Source organism: Mesoplodon mirus (genome assembly GCF_964341445.2).
Source record: "Mesoplodon mirus genome assembly, chromosome: 15".
In the NCBI taxonomy this organism is placed as follows: domain Eukaryota; kingdom Metazoa; phylum Chordata; class Mammalia; order Artiodactyla; family Ziphiidae; genus Mesoplodon; species Mesoplodon mirus.
Window position 1 is genome coordinate 11,502,029 of NC_138991.1, and position 21,357 is coordinate 11,523,385.

At 42.4% G+C, this 21,357-nt stretch overlaps 1 protein-coding gene across 2 annotated transcripts in view; it reads left to right on the top strand.

Moving 5' to 3' along the window:
* The window catches only part of UBE2V1 (ubiquitin conjugating enzyme E2 V1), a 31,355-nt gene extending 11,490 nt beyond the window's left edge, over nucleotides 1-19,865 (top strand). For both annotated transcript variants that reach the window (XM_082645381.1, XM_082645382.1), the window contains exons 2-4: nucleotides 6,947-7,095; nucleotides 16,795-16,920; nucleotides 18,197-19,865. In XM_082645381.1, the coding sequence (XP_082501507.1) occupies nucleotides 6,947-7,095; nucleotides 16,795-16,920; nucleotides 18,197-18,343 (422 nt within the window). In that variant the 3' untranslated portion in view covers nucleotides 18,344-19,865. The remainder of the gene's footprint in view (nucleotides 1-6,946; nucleotides 7,096-16,794; nucleotides 16,921-18,196) is intronic.
* The last annotated feature ends 1,492 nt before the right edge of the window (nucleotides 19,866-21,357 follow it).

Consider the following 21,357-nt stretch of genomic DNA (forward strand, 5'->3'; position numbering starts at 1 on the left):
GAGCTCAGTTTTACACACATTAAACATGGTGAACCCTAGATGGTTCCTTACTAGATAGAGGTCAGTATACCAGCTAACCAGATGCTAATCAGCCACTTCTATTTAAATATCAAAAAAAGCTAAATGAATCACTGCATAATTTGTAAATTTTTGCAGTTCCTGATTTCTGCTACCTGTAGTTATTCCCCAGACTTCGCTTTTAATCAATTTTTTTTTTTTTTTTTTTTTTTTTTTTTGCAGTACGCGGGCCTCTCACTGTTGTGGCCTCTCCCGTTGCGGAGCACAGGTGCAGGCTCAGCAGCCATGGCTCACGGGCCCAGCCGCTCCGCGGCATGTGGGATCCTCCCGGATGGGGGCACAAACCCGTGTCCCCTGCATCCGCAAGCGGACTCTCAACCACTGCGCCACCAGGGAAGCCCTTAATCAATTTTTGAGTGAAAATAAAAGTTTATGGCTTAGGAAAAATGAATTTAAAAGTAACAGTCCTCTTTAAAAGCTATCCAGGGACTTCCCTGGTGGCGCGGTGGTTAAGAATCTGCCTGCCAGTGCAGGGGACATGGGTTCAATCCCTGGTCCAGGAAGATCCCACATGCCATGGAGCAACTAAGCCCGTGTGCCACAACTACTGAACCTGTGTGCTGCAACTATTGAAGCCTGTGTGCCTAGAGCCCGTGCTCCACAACAAGAGAAGCCACCACAATGAGAAACCCATGCACCGCAACGAAGAGTAGCCCCCGCACACCGCAACTAGGGAAAGCCCGTGTGCAGCAACAAAGACCCAGTGCAGCCAAAAATATAATAAATAAACAAATAAATAAATAATTTTTTAAATAAAATGAAAAAAATAAAAGTTATCCACTTTGTGGACTTAAATTCTTCGAGATTTTGCTAAATAAAGGTTAACTGAGTACTTAACTGCCCAATGCCAGATTACAACGTTTATCAACCTTTATTTACCCTTACCCTCAGAGGGTTTAAAATATCCTCTGAGCTAAACCTAGGATGTTAGGGCTCAAAGGGATTTTTGAGAACAATTAGGTGACCTCGGATCTTGCAAAGTGGTGTCCCATAAGCAGAATCTGACTCACAGACATTTGGCCAGGGCAAAGGAGTGACTGTCCCCTTTAGACAGGATGTGTATTCTCCAGCTCACCTCAGTTCTTAACACTTCCTGTTGTTTTGAGCCAGACATTAAAGACATCTGCAAAGCCATACCACTCTTCTCACTAGTTTAATTTTGTTCTTTGGAAAATATAGTTATATGTTATTTATCTTAACACATAATGGTTGGTTGTGGTTAGTTGTAAATGAATTAAATATTTTTATAATTTCTCAGTTTTAATTTTCTAATTTGGTCAATGTCAATAGCTATAACCCACATAAACAAAGGCTCTTTGAAGTCTTCAATAATTTTTAAGAGTGTAAAAGGGTCTTGAGACCAAAAAAGCTGAGAACTGCTATTCAAATGGAATAAATGCTTATCATAATTAACCAGTATATAGTACAATTATTCTGATATTCATATGTATATTCCAACTCCTGCTTGGAATATTTCTAGACTGCCTAATAGATGCTGGCCAATCCAGAATTTTTCATTTATTAAGCTGTTTTGATGCCTGTTTTATAATTGAATCAAATTGAATCATCCTGTAATGTCAGTACAGAAGTAACAACGAAAAGCTGACTTTGTCCTCTGTGGTGCTCATTTACTGTTCCAAATACTAACCTAAAATAAGTTTAAGTGACTAATTTGTTGTTGTGCAGTTGTGTATATGAGCTTTGCATGCTTTGTTTTTAAGTAATTAAATGTCTAATCCAATGGAAATACCTGTTGGAAGTGCAAGATTCATTACTAATATAATATTTTCCCCTACTTCAGAAGTCAAAAAAATCAAGCGTCAGAAAGATATAAGTTGAATTCACTACCTGTTTTGAAATTAATAGCAATGAGCTTGTGATATTTGGATTAAGATTTCCTAATCAGGGGGACTTCCCTGGTGGTCCAGCAGTTAAGACTCTGCTTCCAGTGCAGGGGGCACGGGTTCGTTGCCTGGTCGGGAAACTATGATCCCACTTGCCGCGAAGCGTGGCCAAAAAATTGAAAAAAAAAAAAGATTTCCTAATCAGACCTGGTTGTTAGATGAAGAGGGAATATTTCCACCTATAAGGATGTTCTTTGCTAAAGTTTACAAGAGGAACAGTTACACCTGAAATAATTAATCCAACCTGATTTAAAGATCTGAAACAAAAAATAGCACATTTGGGGGAATTCCCTGGCGGTTCAGTGGTTAGGACTTGGCGCTTTCACTGCTGGGACCCCGGGTTCAATCCCTGGTCGGGGAACTAAGATCCTGTAAACCGAGGAGCAGCAAAAAAAGAAAAGAAAAGAAAGCACATTTTTTATCTTGCCAAAGAGAGCAACTTGAAATAGAGGTCACATGTGTAACTTCATTCAAGAGTGAAGGGCTGGGCTTCCCTGGTGGCACAGTGGTTGAGAATCTGCCTGCTAATGCAGGGGACACGGGTTCGAGCCCTGGTCCCGGAAGATCCCACATGCCACGGAGCAACTAGGCCTGTGAGCCACAACTACTGAGCCTGCGCGTCTGGAGCCTGTGCTCCACAAAAAGAGAGGCCGCGATAGTGAGAGGCCCACGCACTGCGATGAAGAGTGGCCCCCGCTTGCCACAACTAGAGAAAGCTCGCACAGAAACGAAGACGCAACACAGCAAAAGTAAATAAATTAATGAATAAACTCCTACCCCCAATATCATCTTTAAAAAAAAAGAGAGAGAGTGAAGGGCTTAGCCATGGGAGCTATTGTACTTTGCTGTTGATTGTTTGACTTGAACAAGTTTTGGTAACACTAAAGAACACAGACCACTTAAAGTTAGTCACTTAGGGAATACTATGAAGTGAGATTCCCACTCTCAGAGAATCCTTGATCCTTATTTCAATCAGGTGTCACATAACTGAATCCCTAGAGAAGGTGAGGAAGCATGACTGATGAAGAGTGTTCCAGGCAAAGCGAATAGCAAGTGCAGTTTGGTTGACATGGTTCCTAAGTGTTTTGTTGATCAAATGACACAATCATGTTTTTTTTTTTTAACATCTTTATTGGAGTATAATTGCTTGACAATGGTGTGTTAGTTTCCGCTTTATAACAAAGTGAATCAGTTATATATATACATATATCCCCATATCTCTTCCCTCTTGGGCCTCCCTCCCTCCCACCCTCCCTATCCCACCCCTCTAGGTGGTCACAAAGCACCAAGCTGATCTCCCTGTGCTATGCGGCTGTTTCCCACTAGCTATCTGTTTTACGTTTGGTATTGTAGATATGTCCATGCCACTCTCACTTTCTCCCAGCTTCCCCTTCCCCCTCCCCCTCCCCATATCCTCAAGTCCATTCTCTAGTAGGTCTGCTCTTTATTCCCGTCTTGCCCCTAGGTTCTTCATGACCTTTTTTTTTTTCCTTAGATTCCATATATATGTGTTGGCATACGGTACTTGTTTTTCTCTTTCTGACTTAACTTCACTCTGTATGACAGATTCTAACAACCCAATCCAGAAACGGGCAGAAGACCTAAATAGGCATTTCTCCAAAGAAGATATACAGATTGCCAACAAACACATGAAAGAATGCTCAACATCATTAATCATTAGAGAAATGCAAATCAAAACTACAATGAGATATCATCTCACACTGGTCAGAAAGGCCATCATCAAAAAATCTACAAACAGTAAATGCTGGAGAGGGTGTGGAGATAAGGGAACCCTCTTGCACTGTTGGTGGGAATGTAAACTGATACAGCCACTATGGAGAACAGTATGGAGGTTCCTTAAAAAACTAAAAATAGAACTACCATACGACCCAGCAATCCCACTACTGGGCATATACTCAGAGAAAACCATAATTCAAAAGAGTCATGTACCACAATGTTCATTGCAGCTCTATTTACAATAGCCAGGACATGGAAGCAACCTAAGTGTCCATTGACAGATGAATGGTTAAAGATGTGGCACATATATACAATGGAATGTTACTCAGCCATAAAAAGAAAGGAAATTGAGTTATTTGTAGTGAGGTATGGATGGATCTAGAGTCTGTCATACAGAGTGAAGGAAGTCACAATCGTGGTTTTTAAAAAAATCAGAAAATTTGGAAAGGGGGGGTTGGAACCACCCATAATCCTTGTACCTAGAGATAACCAGGTTGCACCTAGAGATAATCTATCCAGGTTTCTTAAGATGTCACTTAGCATCTATATTAGTTTACTAGGGCTGCCATAACAGAATACCGCAGACTGGGTAGCTTAAACAATGGAAATTCAGAATTCTGGAGGCTAGAAGTCCAAGATCAAGGTATCAGCAGGTTTGATTTCTTCTGGCTTGCAGGTGGTTGCCTTCTCACTGGGTCCTCACATGGTCTTTACTCCATACAGATGTGCTACCTGTTGTTTCCTTGTGCATCTAAGTTTCCTCTTCTAGTAAGGACACCAGTCATATTGGATTAGGGCCCACCTTAATGGCCTCATTTTAACTTAATCCCCTCTTTAAAGGCTCTGTTTCCAAATATAGTCACATTCTGAGATGCTGGAACTTAGGTCTTCAACATACGAACTTGAGGAGACACAGTTCAGCCCATTACACCATCTGTGAACAAGTACCTCAGATGTTTATCAGTCTTACTATCAGTACAATTCTGTGCTATTTGGATATTCATTTTTATTAGTGCAGGCTTATAAAGTAACCAATAGTAACAGCAGGAGTAATGCACAGTGATTTTTTTTCTCCTAAGCCAAATTAGGATTATTAAAGATTTAACTCTTGCTAAACAAAAGGCATTGAATTGTCTGGTTTTTTGCTTATACTGTCAACAAACAGCCTTCAGTTTCGTGTTTGCTGGAGGAGACTTAATCCAGTATAAGTGAATAATCCAGTTGGCTCTTCTGTGGATAAAAAATGCCAGTGTTTTCCAAACGGACCATTCAAGAATGCTTTCAGATTTTTCCTGTTTCCTTTCAAGTACCATCTGTGCTATTTAATATTTTTCTTCAGTCAGCTGACTCTTTCGCTTATGTTTATTTTAAAGGGAAAATTTTAACATAATCCTAAAGGGGAAATTAGTTTAACATTACTTGCCCTAAATAAGTTATTCTTAAAAATAAATACATGACTGTAAAATGAAGTGTTCACTCATGTACCACCTGAAAAAAAAGCTTGGGAGCCATAGTTGACTTCTCTTTTTCCCGCACTTCGTAGGCAATCTTGACAGCAGATCTTACCAGCTCAGACCTCGGAAATACCTAAAACGGTGCTACTTCTCACCACCTGCACTGTTATCACCCTGTTCCTTCACTGTTAACACCTGTGATCTTTTGCTGGGATTATTGCAATAGCCTTCTAGCTGTTTCTGCCCTGGCTGCCTTCACTGTACTCTTCATACAGCAGCCAGAGGGATCCTGTTAAAAACAAGTCAAAATCCTGTCATTCCTCTATTCAGAACTCCAGTGGCTTTTTAACAGTTGGAGTCCCTAGTTTCCTACTGTTCTTCCATCTCACTGACTTGGTTTTAGCTCAGATGGCATCTTTGCTGTTCTTTGACACTCTGGGCAAGGTCGTACTGCAGGGCCTTTGCACCTGCTATTTCCTCTGACTGGAAGACTCTCCCCTCAGCTGCCGATAAGTCATGTTCCCTATTTAAAATTGTAACTCCCCCCACCAGTACTCTCTGCTCCAGAACACCACCATCTGTCATACTACATAACTTGCATAATTTGTATTTGTCTCCTTCTAGAATGTAAGCTCCATGAGGGCAGGCGTTTTTGTTTTGTTCACAGCTTATTTCCTGGTGCCTAGAAAAGTGCCTGATTTCCTCAGGTATTTATTCCAGTTGAATTAATAGTAACATGTGTTCCACACTTTGGGAAATACTGAGCTATACAGAGAACACCTCCCACAGCCTTGAGTCCCTCCAGTGGGCCTTTCTTCATAATCATATGTTAAGTGCTGCTTGGCTCTGAGAGTCTGGCCAGTTGGAGGCTCAGTAAAGAAAGCTTGTAACTTGCCTGGATCCTGAGTTTTCTCCTGAGGAATAGTCTAAATGCCAGGGGAAGAGGTGAGTGCGGGGAGAGGTAGGCAGGACTGGTTGGGAGAATAACATCCCCATCTGGGCCCCAGTACCTAGACTCTGTTTTGGAAGACACCCAGAAGCGGTGCAAGCCTCAGCCTGAACTTAGGTACAGTGGCATGAACCTGTGAGATGTGTTTGTGTGCTTGCTTCCATGAGCTACTTTCCAGGCTTTGGGATTTGGGGAAACAGGTAAAGCAGAGAACTGGCTGCCCTCTTAGCTTTTTCACAAGAGAGAAACTATGACTGAAATATTTGCAGTTTTTCATCCTTGCCGCCTTCTGTTGACTCTGAGTTGATCAAGAGGACACTGTTGTTACATGATAGGGCCAGGGCGTCTGTTCCTCCTAAGGTAGTTTGAGAGTCGTTCCAACAAATGAGCATGCCCTTAGACTCAGAGATGTAGAATAAGAACAAAACAAAAGAAATGGCCTCTTTTCTTCCAAGGCGCTTTTGTTAGCACTTTAGTTTTCATCTCAAACTATTGGGCCCAAATTAATCAACATTTCGGCTGGTAAACCCTTTATGAAGTTCGTCAAAGCTCCAGGGATGGGGGTGGGGTGTCTTTCTAGGTTCCGTCATCCAGCCCTGGTGTAGTCGTCACTTCACCTGTAACAAACCACATGCCCCTTCCTTCTGGTTGTGCTGGTCAATACAGATAGCTTCATAAGCAGCAAGCTTGAGGTACGACAACTTACAGAAGTTTTTAGCACATAAGCATCTTTATTCTGACCTAGTGATAATGAGCAGCTGGCTCTAGGCTTACAAGTTCCCCTGGAGTTGCTAGTATCTTGAATTTCTTTCCATTTATTTTAGGAGTAAAAGTCCCTCGCAATTTCCGACTGTTGGAAGAACTCGAAGAAGGCCAGAAAGGAGTAGGAGATGGCACAGTTAGCTGGGGTCTAGAAGATGACGAAGACATGACACTTACAAGATGGACAGGGATGATAATTGGGCCTCCAAGAGTAAGCGTCGAGCTACCGCTATAAATGTCAATGTCTTAAATTCACTGTGCCTCCTTTTAAAAAATATTAGCCTTATCACGGAAAAAGCTCACCAATGGTATATTTTCTGAAATGTGGCTATTCTTTTTTGACCAGTTTCAGTTTATATATTTGAACCTCCTCTGATGCTGTTTAATCCCTCTAAATGGTAAGCAAAAACCTGTTTAGACTCATAGTGTGAATTTACATGACAATGTAGACAGTGAGGTTTGAGGTAATTGTACCCTCATGTAGTTTAGAACAAACTCCTGGGCTTATCAAATAACAAGGCTCCAGGTACAGCCAGCATTCCTGAAGACAGTGTCCAACTGGACTTTGGAAAACCTTCATGGTTGTGGTTTTTATTCATTGTTTCCCAGTCCTGCCATGCGTCTGTAGCCTAATTCACTGGGCCATTCAACAAAGGGTTATTGCCTGCCTGGTCTGCTCTGGTCTGTTCCAGGCTCTGTTGGGCCCAAAGACCTTTGCAAAGAAGACAAAGACAATGGGGATGGGGAACAGGACCTCTCTTTTAGAGCTCTGTGATTTTCGAGCGTTCCCAGTCTTATAATGCCAGCTAACCTTTTTTTGTGGCACATAGTAACCCCCCCCAGAAATGCCCTTTAATTCTCACAAGAGCCTGCTGTAAGGTGCTCCTGTTGCATAGTTGCGTTCCATCTTCCAGATGAGGAAGCCGACTTGGAAAAGTCAGGGTACTCGCACAACGTCACATAGCCGATGATTCCCAAACCTCGTCTCACTCCAGAGCATGTGCTCCTAACCGCTGTGCTATATTATCTCCTTCCTATTTATATTTTGAGTTTTCATCTGTTCCCATTACAGAATTATCTAGTGTTAAGTAGCAATTTGATGTAGGCGTGAAGAAATAGATTGCAGTAATGTGACACTTGTTTCAGACAAGCGGTAGGAGATTCTGCCTGAGTGTAGCAGGCCCTTTCCTGTGTCTGCTTGTGCTTAAGGGTGATGATGTTCGGTCATTCTTTTCACCTCGTGCAAGGCTCTGCACCAGCCTCTGGGAGATAGAAGGACACATGGGATGTGGCCCTGTCTGAACAAAGGAAGAGTGTGGTGCTCACTCAGTGTTAGGACTCAGTAGACTGTCATAAACACTCACGGTGAATGACTGGCTTTGATATTTAATGTTACTTTTTGAATCATTTTTGTGACCCTGTTGTTTTGTTTGGGGGGTTTTAAAAAATATATTCAATCTGTTTTTACTCATTTCTTGATCTTTTTTTAATCTATGAAAATCGGGGTTTTCTGAATCTATTAAATACTGGGAAAAACCTTGATCTAGAAGGCTTGTTTCTTCATAAAGATCATTTGCTGTCTCTGAAAGTCCACTGTATAGTGATGGCTTCCTTCACTGCATTCTTATCTTCCTAAGAATGGTTTAGGTTTTTTGAAGATGAGAACTATTCTTCCCTTCTCTTTACTCTCCAGAGCACCTAGAAATGACTCAGAATGGGGTAGATGTTCAACAGATTTGTTAACAGACTGATTTTTAGGTTCTAACAAACTAAGAATGAACCAGCGTACAACATTGTGAATACACTAAATACCACTGAATTATATACTTAAACAAACAAATGAACACTAAGTTCTGTTGAAAATATGCTGTTCCACCTAAAACGTCTTAGATTACCCTGAGTTTCAGTTTACCTCTTTCCAAAGGGGGCTAACTTTTAATGAGTAGCTACAGTATGCAAGATACTTTCCATATATCCTTTACATCCTTTTTTTTTAATTGAGACGTAATTCACAAACCATAGAATTCACTTACCATAGAATATACTTTTGAAGTGTTCAGTTCAGTGGTTTTTATTATATTCAGAATTGTGCAGCTGTCACTGATTTCAGAGCATTTTCATTACCCAAGAGAGAAACCCCATACCCTTTGGCAGTCACTCCCATCCTGCCTTCTACCAGCTCACTCCTTACCCTTGACAATCACCGTTTACTTTCTGTATCTATGCATTTGCCTGTTGTGGACATTTCATGTAATTGGAATCAATATGTGGTCTTTTGTGACTGGCTTTTACTTAGCATGTTTTCAGGATTCGTTCATGTTATAGCACTTATCAGTAGTTCATTCCTTTTTATGGCTGAATGATATTCTTTTGTATGGATATACCATATTTTGTTTATCCATTAATTAATTGATGGACATTTGGATTTTTTCCACTTTTTGCACATTATGAATAATACTGCTACGAACATTTGTGTACAGGTTTTTATGTGGACAGATGTTTTCAGTTCTCTTAAGTATATACATAGGAGTGGAATTGTTGGATCATATGGTAACTGTTTAACATTTTAAACAACTGGCAAACTGTTTTCCAAAGTGGCTGCACTGCACCACTTTCCATTCCCACCAGCAGTGCATGAGTGTATCAGTTTCTGTGCTCCCTCACCAATACTTGTTACTGTCTGTCTTTTTACCCTTATAGTTTCTATTGCCCTGGCTCCCCAAGGTTAAAAGCAAAGTCATAAAAGGAACTACCTGCTTCTAGGTGCTTCCTGTGACCAGTCTATTTTATGATTAACCTACAGAGTATATGCTGTGCATCTGGAATATCAAGCTAATTATTAAAGCATCTAAATAGAGCTCTGAGTAGCTCATCTCCCTGTTGTATTTTTGTTATTGTATTACTCAGAATCTTCCACCAGTATTTAAAAGGTGTATACCATATGATCCAGCAATTCTGCTAGGAATTTACTCAGCTTTTCTTGAATATATTGCCCAAAAGCCTGTATGTACAAAATTATTTCATGCAGTGTTTTCAACAGTAGCAAAATATTGGAAGGCACCTCAGTATCTTTCAGTGGACCATATTATATACTGTTTAGCTTTTCAAAAGAATGAGACAGATTTATACGTGCTGAAATGGAGTGATCTCCATGATATTTAAGTGAAAAAAGGTACAAAGCAGTATACAGACTGTGCGGTCACTTGGGGTGGGGGTGGGGGTGGGTGAGGGAAGAGGAAGAGGCCAGACATACACTTGTGCTTCTGTGTGCTTAGAATACTTTTGGAAAACATAAAAGAAGCTGATAACAGTAGTTGCCTTCAAAAGGGATTGCTGGCTGGGGTCAGGGTGGAAAGGAGGCTTATTTTTCACTGTATTTTTGTACTCTTTATGCTTTAATCATGTGTGTGTGTTAGCTGTTTGAAAAAATATATATATATATATATAAATCGGTTTTTTTTTTTTTTTGAAAGCAAGTCCTCCAAACCTAAAAGTAAAGCTTCCCATCCAAGTGCCCCTTGCAAAATTCTGGCAAACATGTGACTGTCCACAGCATTAGACGTGGGGTCTTTCTACTCTGACCGTGAGGTGGTAACACTAGCCAGGTTATAGAACAGTTTCTCAGCCTTGGCACTGTTGGCATATTGGGCTGGGTCAGTCTTTGTTTTGGAGCGGTCCTTTGCCTTAGAGGGTGTTCAGCAGCATCCCTGGTGTCTCCTCGCTAGGTGCCAGAAGCACCTCCCCAACCCTGTTGCGACAGTCATAAATGTCTCCAGGGGTTGCCTGACTCCCACCGCTCGAGGAGTGGGACAGGGACAGAAACTACCCTGGTTGAGAAGTACTGTTAGTACCTCTGGGGTTCTCCAAGATAGTGTTTGTATGTGTGGGTTAGAGTGTAGGTGTGTATTTATACACATACGTATCTAAAAGTACTGCATGCATGCTTAAGAACAAACAGAATTACAGGAGTGTGTGAAGCAAAAGGAGAGTGATCCTTTCCCCATTTCATTATACTCCCCACAGAATAAAAACTGATAATTTGGTGTGTGGTGTGTTTCTACTGACATTTGCTGTGGGTACACAAACAAATACATATCCTTTTTAATAAAAATGAGACCTTGCTATGCTTAATGTTTTGCAGCTTTATTTTTTCCTCCCCCTTAGCAGATGGTGGACATCTTTCCATATCAGTGCATATTTATCCATATCTTTTTTAAAAGCTTTAAGTTACATGTCTGATAAATGAATATATTCTGGTAAAGTTTTTCAGACAGTACAGAGTAAGCAATTCTCTTTGTTCCCTTTAATTCTTTATGTCAGTCAGGAAGAGAAACCATACTAGGTATTTCAACAGAGAGAATTTAATATAGGAAGTTGATCAAATAGGTGTTGGACTGAAAAAAGCCAAAAAAGCACACTGGGGTAACACAAAGATAACACAAAGCAATCAACACCACCTGGGTCTGGGGGGATGGGTCAGGGGAGGCTGGGGCCATCGAAACCTAACACTTCGAGGACAGATACCCTCTGCTGTTACTTCCTGTGGGGCCCAGCAGAGCTGGTTGGAGGAGCACTGAAAGGCCAGAAGCTGGAGACCAGAGACAGCTCTTGCTGCCAGGATGAGGGCCTCATGCCAGACTGACATTGGTGGGAACAGAAAGCAAATGGGAAGAAGCGAATGCCTCCTTTCGCCTTTTTATTTTCTATTAGGATTGTGTGGTCAACTCAGCAGTTTAGTCTTTAGGCTGTAGAATATTCAGGTGGCAATATGATTGAATTAGAGAAATGAATAATTAATATTGCCTTCAGAGGGACCTATGGCTCACTCAGAAGGATACCCTGACTGATGGGAAGAGTTTTTGTACAGAGGAAAATTGTGTCTTGTCACTGTTTAGAGGGGTGTGTGCAGGTGCTGGTTAGTAAGCTCCAAGCCCACCTTTCCCTGCTCTGCTTTGGATCCTGGGGCTGGCACTCTGCAAACTACATTTTTCCTTTGTCAGCTGGCTTCCTGTTAGGCTCCACCAATCAGGACACAGGAGAGAGCCTGTAAGGCGGAGAGAAGAGACTTGTTCCTTCCTGTTTGCCTCTTGCTCTGTCTGCGCCACTCTGGTAATTGCCCTTCATCCTGGCATCAGCAGTGGGTTCCAGCCTCCAGCTTTTGGGGGCACCCCCTCATTAGAGATCTGGGTTCAACTCTGGAGCCCTCTTCCTCTGAGCCTCTAGATCTGATCAACTCCAGCTTTGTTCCTTTGCCGCCCCAGCCTTAAGGGGGAACAAAGGGAATAATAAGCCTTAGCTAACCCAGAGGTGATACCTGCTCCCTGCGGTTACTACCTCTGTGTTAGTTCAGGCTCCTCTTTTAAAGCTTTTTTCAGTCCAGTGACACCTGTTTAACCGATTCCCTATATTAAATACTCTGTTAAAATCCTAATGTGGTGTCTTTTTTTCCCAGCTTTTCCCGAACTTTCAAATCCCCACTTTCCTCCCCAGATTAACTGTGAACAGTAGTTCGATGCGTCTCCTCTCACACCTCTTCCTGTACATTTACTACCTGTCCATGTCCTAAGTTGTTGAGATCTTCTCAGGCTCTACCTCGTCTCCCTTTTTTAGAGGGCCCATCCTTTATTCTAACATAGCATATGCCCACATTGCACATTAAACATACTTTTTATATAACTGTATCAGATTTGAACTGAGTAGTGGTTGACTAGTTCACCTAGTGTCATCTTTCTTTTATACATTAATTTAGATTTTGTGCTTTGCATATTTTTGCAGCCAATACCTTTTTCCTTTTCTCACATCTCATACATCTTAGAAATACATTTTAAAAGAATGAAATTTTGCCATTTGAAACTACATGGATGTACCTGGAGGGGGTTATGCTTAGTGAAATAAGTTAGAGAAAGACAAATACTGTATGTTACCACTTTTATGTGGAATCTAAAAAATAAACAAATGAATATAACAAAACCGAAACAGACTCACAGATACAGAGAACAAACTAGTGGTTACCAGTAGGGAGAGAGAAGGGAGGATGGGTAAAATAGGGGTAGGGGATTAAGAGATACAAACTACTGTGTATAAAATAAATAAAGCTACAAGGATGTATTGTATAGCACAGGGAATGTAGCCAATATTTTATAATAACTTTAAATGGAGTATAATCTATAAAAATATTGAATCGCTGTGTTGTACACCTGAAACTAATATTGTCAGTCAACTATACTGCAATATAAATAGATAAATAAGCAAACATTCATTGTATTTTATAATACTTTCAGATTTACAGAAAAGTTGCAAAGGTGGTGTAGAAAGAAAGTTCTGGTATACACCGCCCTACCCCAGTTTCCCTTATTGTTAACATATTAGTACAGTACATTTGTTACAACCAATGAACCAATATTGATACATTATTAACTTAAGTCCATAATTTATTCAGGTGTCCTTAGCTTTTACCTTATGTCTGTTTGCTGTTCTAGAATCCTATCCAATGTACCACATTGTGTTTTGTTGTCATGTCCTAGGCTCCTTGTGCCTGTACAGTTTCAGGTTTTTCTTGGTTTTGTTGTCCTTGACAGTCTGGAGGAGACCTGGTCAAATATTTTGTAGAGTGTCTCCCTGTTTGAATTGATCTGATGTTTTCCTCATGATCAGGCTAGATCTCACATATATATTTTAGGCCCAAGAAAAGTTTGTAATCTCTAGGCTCTGGGCATGTAGTGATCAATGGATGAAACAGCCTATGTACATGTAAATATATCCAGAGTTGGAGGGAGGTGTCTGTCTGCTTCTGTAGGTTGTACATAATCTGCAACTTGCTGGCTATACCAAGAGCTATGTCTTGGCATCCTTTGCAGGGGTGCGTGCGTGCATGCTTGCGTGTGTGTGTGTTTGTGTCTGGGCCTCAGCCTTTGAAAAGGCTACAGAGTATCCAGTTACAGGAGTATGCCTTATTTGTTTAGTCAGTCTCTTGCAGGTGGACATTTAGATTGTCTGCAGTATCAAAAATAACTAAACAGTGCTTCACCTTTTTGTACGAGTCCGTCTGTAGGAAATTCCTAGAAATGGTCTTGCTGGTCTGAGCACGCCTGTTTCAACATGTTGATAGGCACTGCCAAATTGCCCCGTGAAGCTCAAGCCATGACAACAAAGTTGTTCCATGATCAAATAATGAATCTTAAAGAGAGCAGTGTTCCTCACAGAGACAGAATGTTCTAGCAATTCTCCTTCAGGCACATTTCCTTTCTTCAATGAAACCTTTTTAGCAGGTCCTTGGAGCCCTCGTAAACAAAAGAGAAGAAAACCAGAACCTCGTTTTCTATAACAGTTTTGCTTTGGGCTTTTTAGTGACCCTTCAGTGTCTCTGCTCACTTGACTTGAGGCACTTTTCACTGTGTTCCAGTGAAATTGCCAGTTGAACATAAGTGGTCAGAAATTCGATATTTCTCTTGTTCTAAGTTAGTCATAGCACGCATGTTTTTAAATTAGACTTTCATAGTGTCAAGAGTAACGTTAAGATTTAATCTGTGTAATAATCAGAATCCTATTACTAAACTGCTTACCTTCTTAACCATTTTGATGCTGTTGTTAATAGAGTGATCAGTGACCTCCTATCAACACTGATAAGCCACAAACCATGCTGGCAGGTGAATAAATCGGTGCATCAGAGCCTCCAAAATGTAGTGTCAAATATTTTAACAGACTTTGTGATTTTGGTAATTACTGTGAGCCCCCAGGGACTTTTTTAATGTAAGAAATTGTCTTTGAATTGTGTGACAAAACCAGTGAGCAGGAATGCAGGACACACCCAGAGATGAATTTGGGATCCATGCAGTCAACAGATATTTATTGAGTGTGAGACTGTGTTAGGCGCTGAGGCTGGACCTTTTACCATATTTTCCATAAATCTGTACGGAAACCGTGCCACTCTTCGCTTCCTGCTTGTTACGTTTACTGAGTGAGTTTTTCTTTCTCTGAGGAAACTCCTTAATTGCAACAAGGTGTTCCTTTTATAAAAGCTTAAAGAGCAACATTCATTCATTCAACAAACAGTTGAATACCAGTTCAGTTGAGGCCCCTGCCCTCCTTGTTATGAGTTTAGTGAGGGGTGTCAGACACAAGACTGGGAGTCAGTCTTCAGATGAGGGGTCAAGAGGACGCTGAGAGGAGTGAGCTGCAGTGTGCAGTGGGGCAGCTGGTATCAGGGCCCCGAGGAGAGAGGACCTGGGGCTGGATGAGGAGGGAGAAGAATAAACGGAGAGAAAGGCAGGGGTGCACAGGGTCCGATCCAGGAACTGGGGCTTCCTTTCTTAGGTCACCAGGAAGCCATTGGAGGGGTTAAGCCACAGGAACAGCTTCCGGTTTTGAAAGGTCAGTCAGGCTGCTGTGTGGGGAGCAGATGCTAGGGGAGCGAGAGAGAAGGCAGAGACTTGGGGTGATTCAGATGCGGTGAGGTGGTGGAGGAAAGTGGGTGAGTGTGGGATCTCTTCTGGAGGTAGAAGCTGAGACCTTTTGATGATTGGGAGGCAAGGGGTGAGGAAAAGGGGAATCATGGCTGGCTGCTAGGTTTTTGCCTTAACTGCTGGATGGTGCTGCTACTTATGAGGGAAGAAGAGAAGGGGGGAGCATCTTGGGGGTGGGTGGAAATCCAGAATTGATTTTTGATTTTGTTATAGGTTGGGGTCCCTGTTAAGTGGATGTGAAAAGTTTCTATGCGTATATTAAGACTGCCTTCTGAATTTTAAAATATTAATATATGTCCCAGTTTTAAAATTAGGGACGGGCCACTATTTGGACATAATGTTTTCAAGCATTTAAATCACATCTTCTTTAATTTATTCCCCCCAAAGACCGCTAGATGTCACTGTTTACACAGGAGCCATTTCTCGTGCAGTATGCAGTGAGGAAGGGGCACTGGTGCCTGAGAGGGGAACCCAGAGGAGGGTGGTCCTTGCCCTCAAGGGGGCCAGTCTGATGGGGAGCTGTCACCCCTTGGTGTGGTCTTCAGACACGCAAATGATGATAATGCAACTTCATATAAGACAGAAAACTTGTGAAGTAGCCTTCTGTTTCATATGATGTTTGAACTGGGTCTTGAAGGTTGTGAAGTAGTCCAGGTTGGGGCACGGCGCTCTAGGCAGAAGGAACAACCTGGGAAAATCAGCACATTCTGCTGTTCACTGGGTGGAAGTTAAAGGGAAAAGTTCATTGGCTTAGGGGATCGGAGCTTTCCAGTGTTTCTCAACAGAGGCACAGTTGGCATTTGGAGGACTATTTTTTTCCAGTGCAGGTCTGGCATCCTTGGCTCCCCACCTCACGTACTAAATGCCAGTAATCTCTCAGGTCATCATAAAAACAGCAGGGAGAGATGATGGCACCTACAGCTGAGGTCCCTTTCACAGAGCACAACCCCGAAGTGGTGATGAAGTGGGAAGCGACTCTCCTGTCTCTCCCCCACCCCCACCTTGTGCTTCGTTTTGAAGTTCTCTCAAGAGTTACCTGTTCTGTGCTTTGTACATGGTGGTATTTAATGCACTGGCTGATGATCCCCGCATGAGTAGACATCTGGTGTGACTTCCCATAATGAAGAATGCCTCTTACACACCATTTCCCAGAGCGTAGAAAAATTAACATAAAAACAAGTCCATCTGATTGGGCTTAATAATACTAGCAGAAACTTCAGTGATAACTAGCGTAAATTTTCTGCCTTCCTTATATTCCCCCCCAGGCCAGGATTCATATACACCAGTGTAAGGACTAATTACTGCTAACTTATCAAATAACAAGTAGACTTTGTGTAATGGAAGCAGATGCACCAGTTCTGCAGTCAGGAATAAATGAGGTTTCAGAAGTTCTACCTTTTTGAATTCTTTGTAATTGCCTGACATGGCTGTACCCTTTTTTTTTCCAGACAATTTATGAAAACCGAATATACAGCCTTAAAATAGAATGTGGACCTAAATACCCAGAAGCACCCCCCTTTGTAAGATTTGTAACAAAAATTAATATGAATGGAGTTAATAGTTCTAATGGAGTGGTAAGTTGTTTTTCCTGCCCCTACCTGTTCTCTGGGGTTCTCTGAAAAATGCTTTGTACTTTAATATCAGGGGCACTTTGGGCCGGAGTCCATATGTTAATTGGTTATTTGATGATAAAATATACTGCAGTATGAACATGTGCAGATTTGGGGTGAGGGCCTGTTTCCCACTGTGTTTAACCACAACTTACACGGCACTTACTCTGGCCTGTAGTACTCAGCACTGTGCCGGTCACTTCGAGATAAGAGCTCATTCAGTCCTCCTGATACACACCCAAGAGGTAGAGAGGTGAGGAAACCTAGGTGAAAGAGCTTGCCCAATGTCACACTTTGACCTCATGGGCCTTATTTGGGGACGACATACTATTTTTTTCCTCTAATGGTCTTGCTTTTTTAACTTATTTTTACCACCATTTGCACTGCCATAAATGGAAACCAGTCTCATTTGTCGTAAGAAGGCAGTAACGGCAATGGTAAATATTACAAAAGCAAAGCAAAGTTGGTAAATTCTTCCTCCATATGTTGCTTGCCTAAGGTTTTTGAGCCTCTGAGGCCTGCTCTCTTGTTCAGAGGGGAGATCAGCAAGTATTAAAGGGTGCTGCATATTAGCATTGCATGAGCTAGTAAGCCTTCTGCTTTGAGGTATTCAGAAGACTTGAAAGAAAATTGAAAAGAGATGAGCCTTGTTACTGTGTTCAGTGTTTAGTGTTGTCTTTGAGTTCCACCTGAAGTCCTGAACCCAGGACTCAGCTCACACTTTGGGAAATTTCTTGGGGAATGCTACACTAACTTGAGGGGGTATGGCTCTGAGGAAGGCCCTGGTCATCAGAGCCCGGGTCCTCACCACCCGTTGCTTGTGGTCTCCCTACTGCCCGGTACCTCTTCATCGCCCACGACCTGGGCGTAACGTTGAGAGAGGCCAGGCCCTGAGCAGTAGCAGCAGCCAGCCCAGGGGCAGCTCAGGTCGTTGTTTCAGAGCCAGTTGGGTTGAGTCTCACCAAGTGTCAGTGCCATTTCTCTAAAGGTGGCTTTACTTATTCATAATTTCCTTCTCCCACACAGTGGGGGTTTGGGGCACAAAAAGGGAACAACAGACTAACTGGAGGGAGGGAATCCTGTGGGTATTCTGCATGTCAGCTACCACTGTGTGATCAGCATGTTCAACTTGAAAAATGCATTTTATTCACGTTTCTGCTGAAGCTTAGCTCCAGCTTTTACCACTTTTCTTTTGTTTGAGAGCCTGACGGTAATTTGTTCTTTGTTTGCCTTTTTGTAGGTGGACCCAAGAGCCATATCAGTGCTAGCAAAATGGCAGAATTCATATAGCATCAAAGTTGTCCTGCAAGAGCTTCGGCGCCTAATGATGTCTAAAGAAAACATGAAACTCCCTCAGCCTCCTGAAGGACAGTGTTACAGCAATTAATCAAGAAGAAAAACCACAGGCCCTCCCCTACCCCCCATTCGATTTAAGCAGTCTTCATTTTCCACAGTAGTAAATTTTCTAGATACGTCTTGTAGACCTCAAAGTACTGGAAAGGAAGCTCCCATTCAAAGGCAGTTTATCTTAAGATACTGTAAATGATACTAATTTTTTTGTCCATTTGAAATATATAAGTTGTGCTATAACAAATCATCCTGTCAAGTGTAACCACTGTCCACATAGTTGAACTTCTGGGATCAAGAAAGTATATTTAAATTGATTCCCATCGTAACCGGTGGGGCACATCTAACTCAACTGTGAAAAGACACACCACGCAATCACCTTGCTGCTGATTACATGGCCTGGGGTCTCTGCCTTCTCCCCTTTCCCTCCCCCTGCCTCTTCCCTCTCTGCAACAGCCCCCCAGCTTGGGGTGGCTTCTTAGAGTAGATGTAAGGGTTTCAGGTCACAGCCTGTGGGACTCCTGCTGGGTGTGGGGGATGCTTCGTCTGCACCCCTGGTTTCTTTCTTTAAGTCTTAAATGCTGCCCCCCTTCCAGGCCCCCATCCTCTTCCCACTCTCCACTACCACCCTTGGCCGAAGCATAGATTGTAACCCCCTCGGCTCCCCTCTGAAATTGGCCTTTGGTGAGGAATTCAGGGCTTTCCCCATATCTTCTCCCTCCACCTTAATCGAGGGGTGCTGCTTTGTCCTTCCTCCTCAAGTCCCTTTTTGCACCATCACCACCCGACACTTTCCATGACACTTCCTTGCTTTGGCCAGAAGCCGTCAGGTAAGGTTGGAAAGCATATCTGACCTCCCTCATTTAGTTTTGGAACCACACTTCCTCACTGTCCACCAGCCTGGGAAATGAATATTGGGTCCTCAGCCCTGCCACCCTCTGCTGTCATCATCAGCTGATACGTTTTTTTAGCTCAGGTTTTGATAAGGTGAAAAGAACAGTCACCAGGGTCACAGACCTGCCAGCTCTCAAAGTCCTTGGTGGTTAAACTTGGAGAAAGGCCACAGAAGACACTTGTAAGCACACACGGTCCCTCTGAATGAATTGTTTTCTTTTCCTGTAATTGCTTTTGCTTTTAAAAATTGAAGAAGTTTTAAACAGGGCTCTCATTTGGTCATCCTTGCAATCCATTTGGGTCTAGTTTGGAATCTGACAACTGGAACAAAAAGAACCATGAACTCGGTGCACACTTTGGTTTCGGTGCTGCTGCTTCTCTCGGTCCTCAGCAGGGATAAGAAAGAACTCGGTGTGCACGGCAGATCCCCGGAATTCCTGGCCAATGGCTGCGTTTTTCCACTTTTCTGTTCAGGACCACTAAATGCTGAGATGTTGGACGCATACCGAAATAAAAGCAATTCATTGTGTTCTAAGTTTTTTTTTTTTTTTTTTTTAACTTAGTGTTTGTGTAAAGCCACCTTTTGAAGCAGCAACTATCAAGTCTGAAAAGCAATTGATGTTTCCATTCATCTTTTTCTGGGGAAAACCTTAGTTCTAAGGATTTAACATCCTGTAAGTAAAGTTTAACGTAACAGTATTCCATAGGTAGACTTTTTATTGTCAGACCATTGCCTGATTTTAATATAATAAAAAGTGTGCGTTAATATTTAAGAAGCTGTGCTCTTCTTCCTCTTGGCATATAATTTATTCAGTAATAGAATTTAATGTCTTTGGGATTCAATTTGACCTCCTAAAGCAGGAGTCGGCAAACGTTTCCTATGATGGGCCCAAGTCAGTAAATATTTAGGCTTTTTTTCTTTCTTTCTTTCTTTCGGCCATGCCGCACAGCTTGTGGGATCTTAGTTCCCCGACCAGGGATTGAACCCAGGCCCTCGACAGAACGTGGGGTCCTAACCACTGGACCTCCAGGGAGTTCCCAAATAGTTAGGCTTTATCGTCCAAGAGGCAAAATCAAAGAAATTACGTGAGTATTTATGTAATGAGAGAAAACAAATTTCCACAATTTTTTGGATGAAATTCAAAACATCATAATTGAGTACAGTTTCTATAATGTTACAGGTATACTAAGAAGAATGAAATGCTTTTTTTAGGGGATAACATTTAATTGGGATTCAAAGTTAGTATTCCCTATTATCAAATCTATTGCAAATGTTCATCTATAAAAATCTTTCTTCATTTGAGGGGCCGTATGAAACCAGGCAGTGGGCCAGATTTGGCCCATGGACCATAGTTTGCCAACCCCTGCCATAAAAGATTGAGTGAAAAAAAGGGTTGTGGTCTTCCCTCTTTCCTTTAATTTAAGTAGCTTTGTGGGGGGCTTCCCTGGTGGCGCAGTGGTTGAGAATCTGCCTGCCAGTGCAGGGGACACGGGTTCGAGCCCTGGTCTGGGAAGATCCCACATGCCGCGGAGCAACTAGGCCCGTGAGCCACAACTACTGAGCCTGCGCGTCTGGAGCTTGTGCTCTGCAACAAGAGAGGCCGTGACAGAGGCCCGCGCACCGCGATGAAGGGTGGCCCCAGCTCGCCGCAACTAGAGAAAGCCCTTGCACGGAAACGAAGACCCAACACAGCCAAAAATAATTAGTTAATTTTAAAAAATTATAAGTAGCTTTGTGGGACACTAGCTGCTAAGTCTCCACTAGTACCTACTTATTGGCTGGATGTAGTTGTCTTCTGGTTGGAAAAGAAAATAGAATTTTCCCATGTGTTTCTAGTGTTTGAAACGAGTTCTGATCTGATTGACAGTTTGTCTACCCTCTCCTGTGTGAGAAGTGGAAACACGTCGGCGGCTGTTTTTACTTAGGATTTGCACTTCTGCTGTGGTCCCAGCCACCAGTAGGCACCACCTTGGTGTCCGGTGCCAGGAGCCAGGTCATCCCTTGTGGCCATTGGGGCTGGACCTGACTTCATGGAGGGCGTCGGGTTGTTCCTAACAGGCCACCCTCCAGAAAGTGCTGCCAGAATTTCTGCCAAATGGTCCTTAGGAATCTGTCCTCTGGAGCAAATCGCTGCGTTTCAAGGTCCCCTGAAAGGGGAT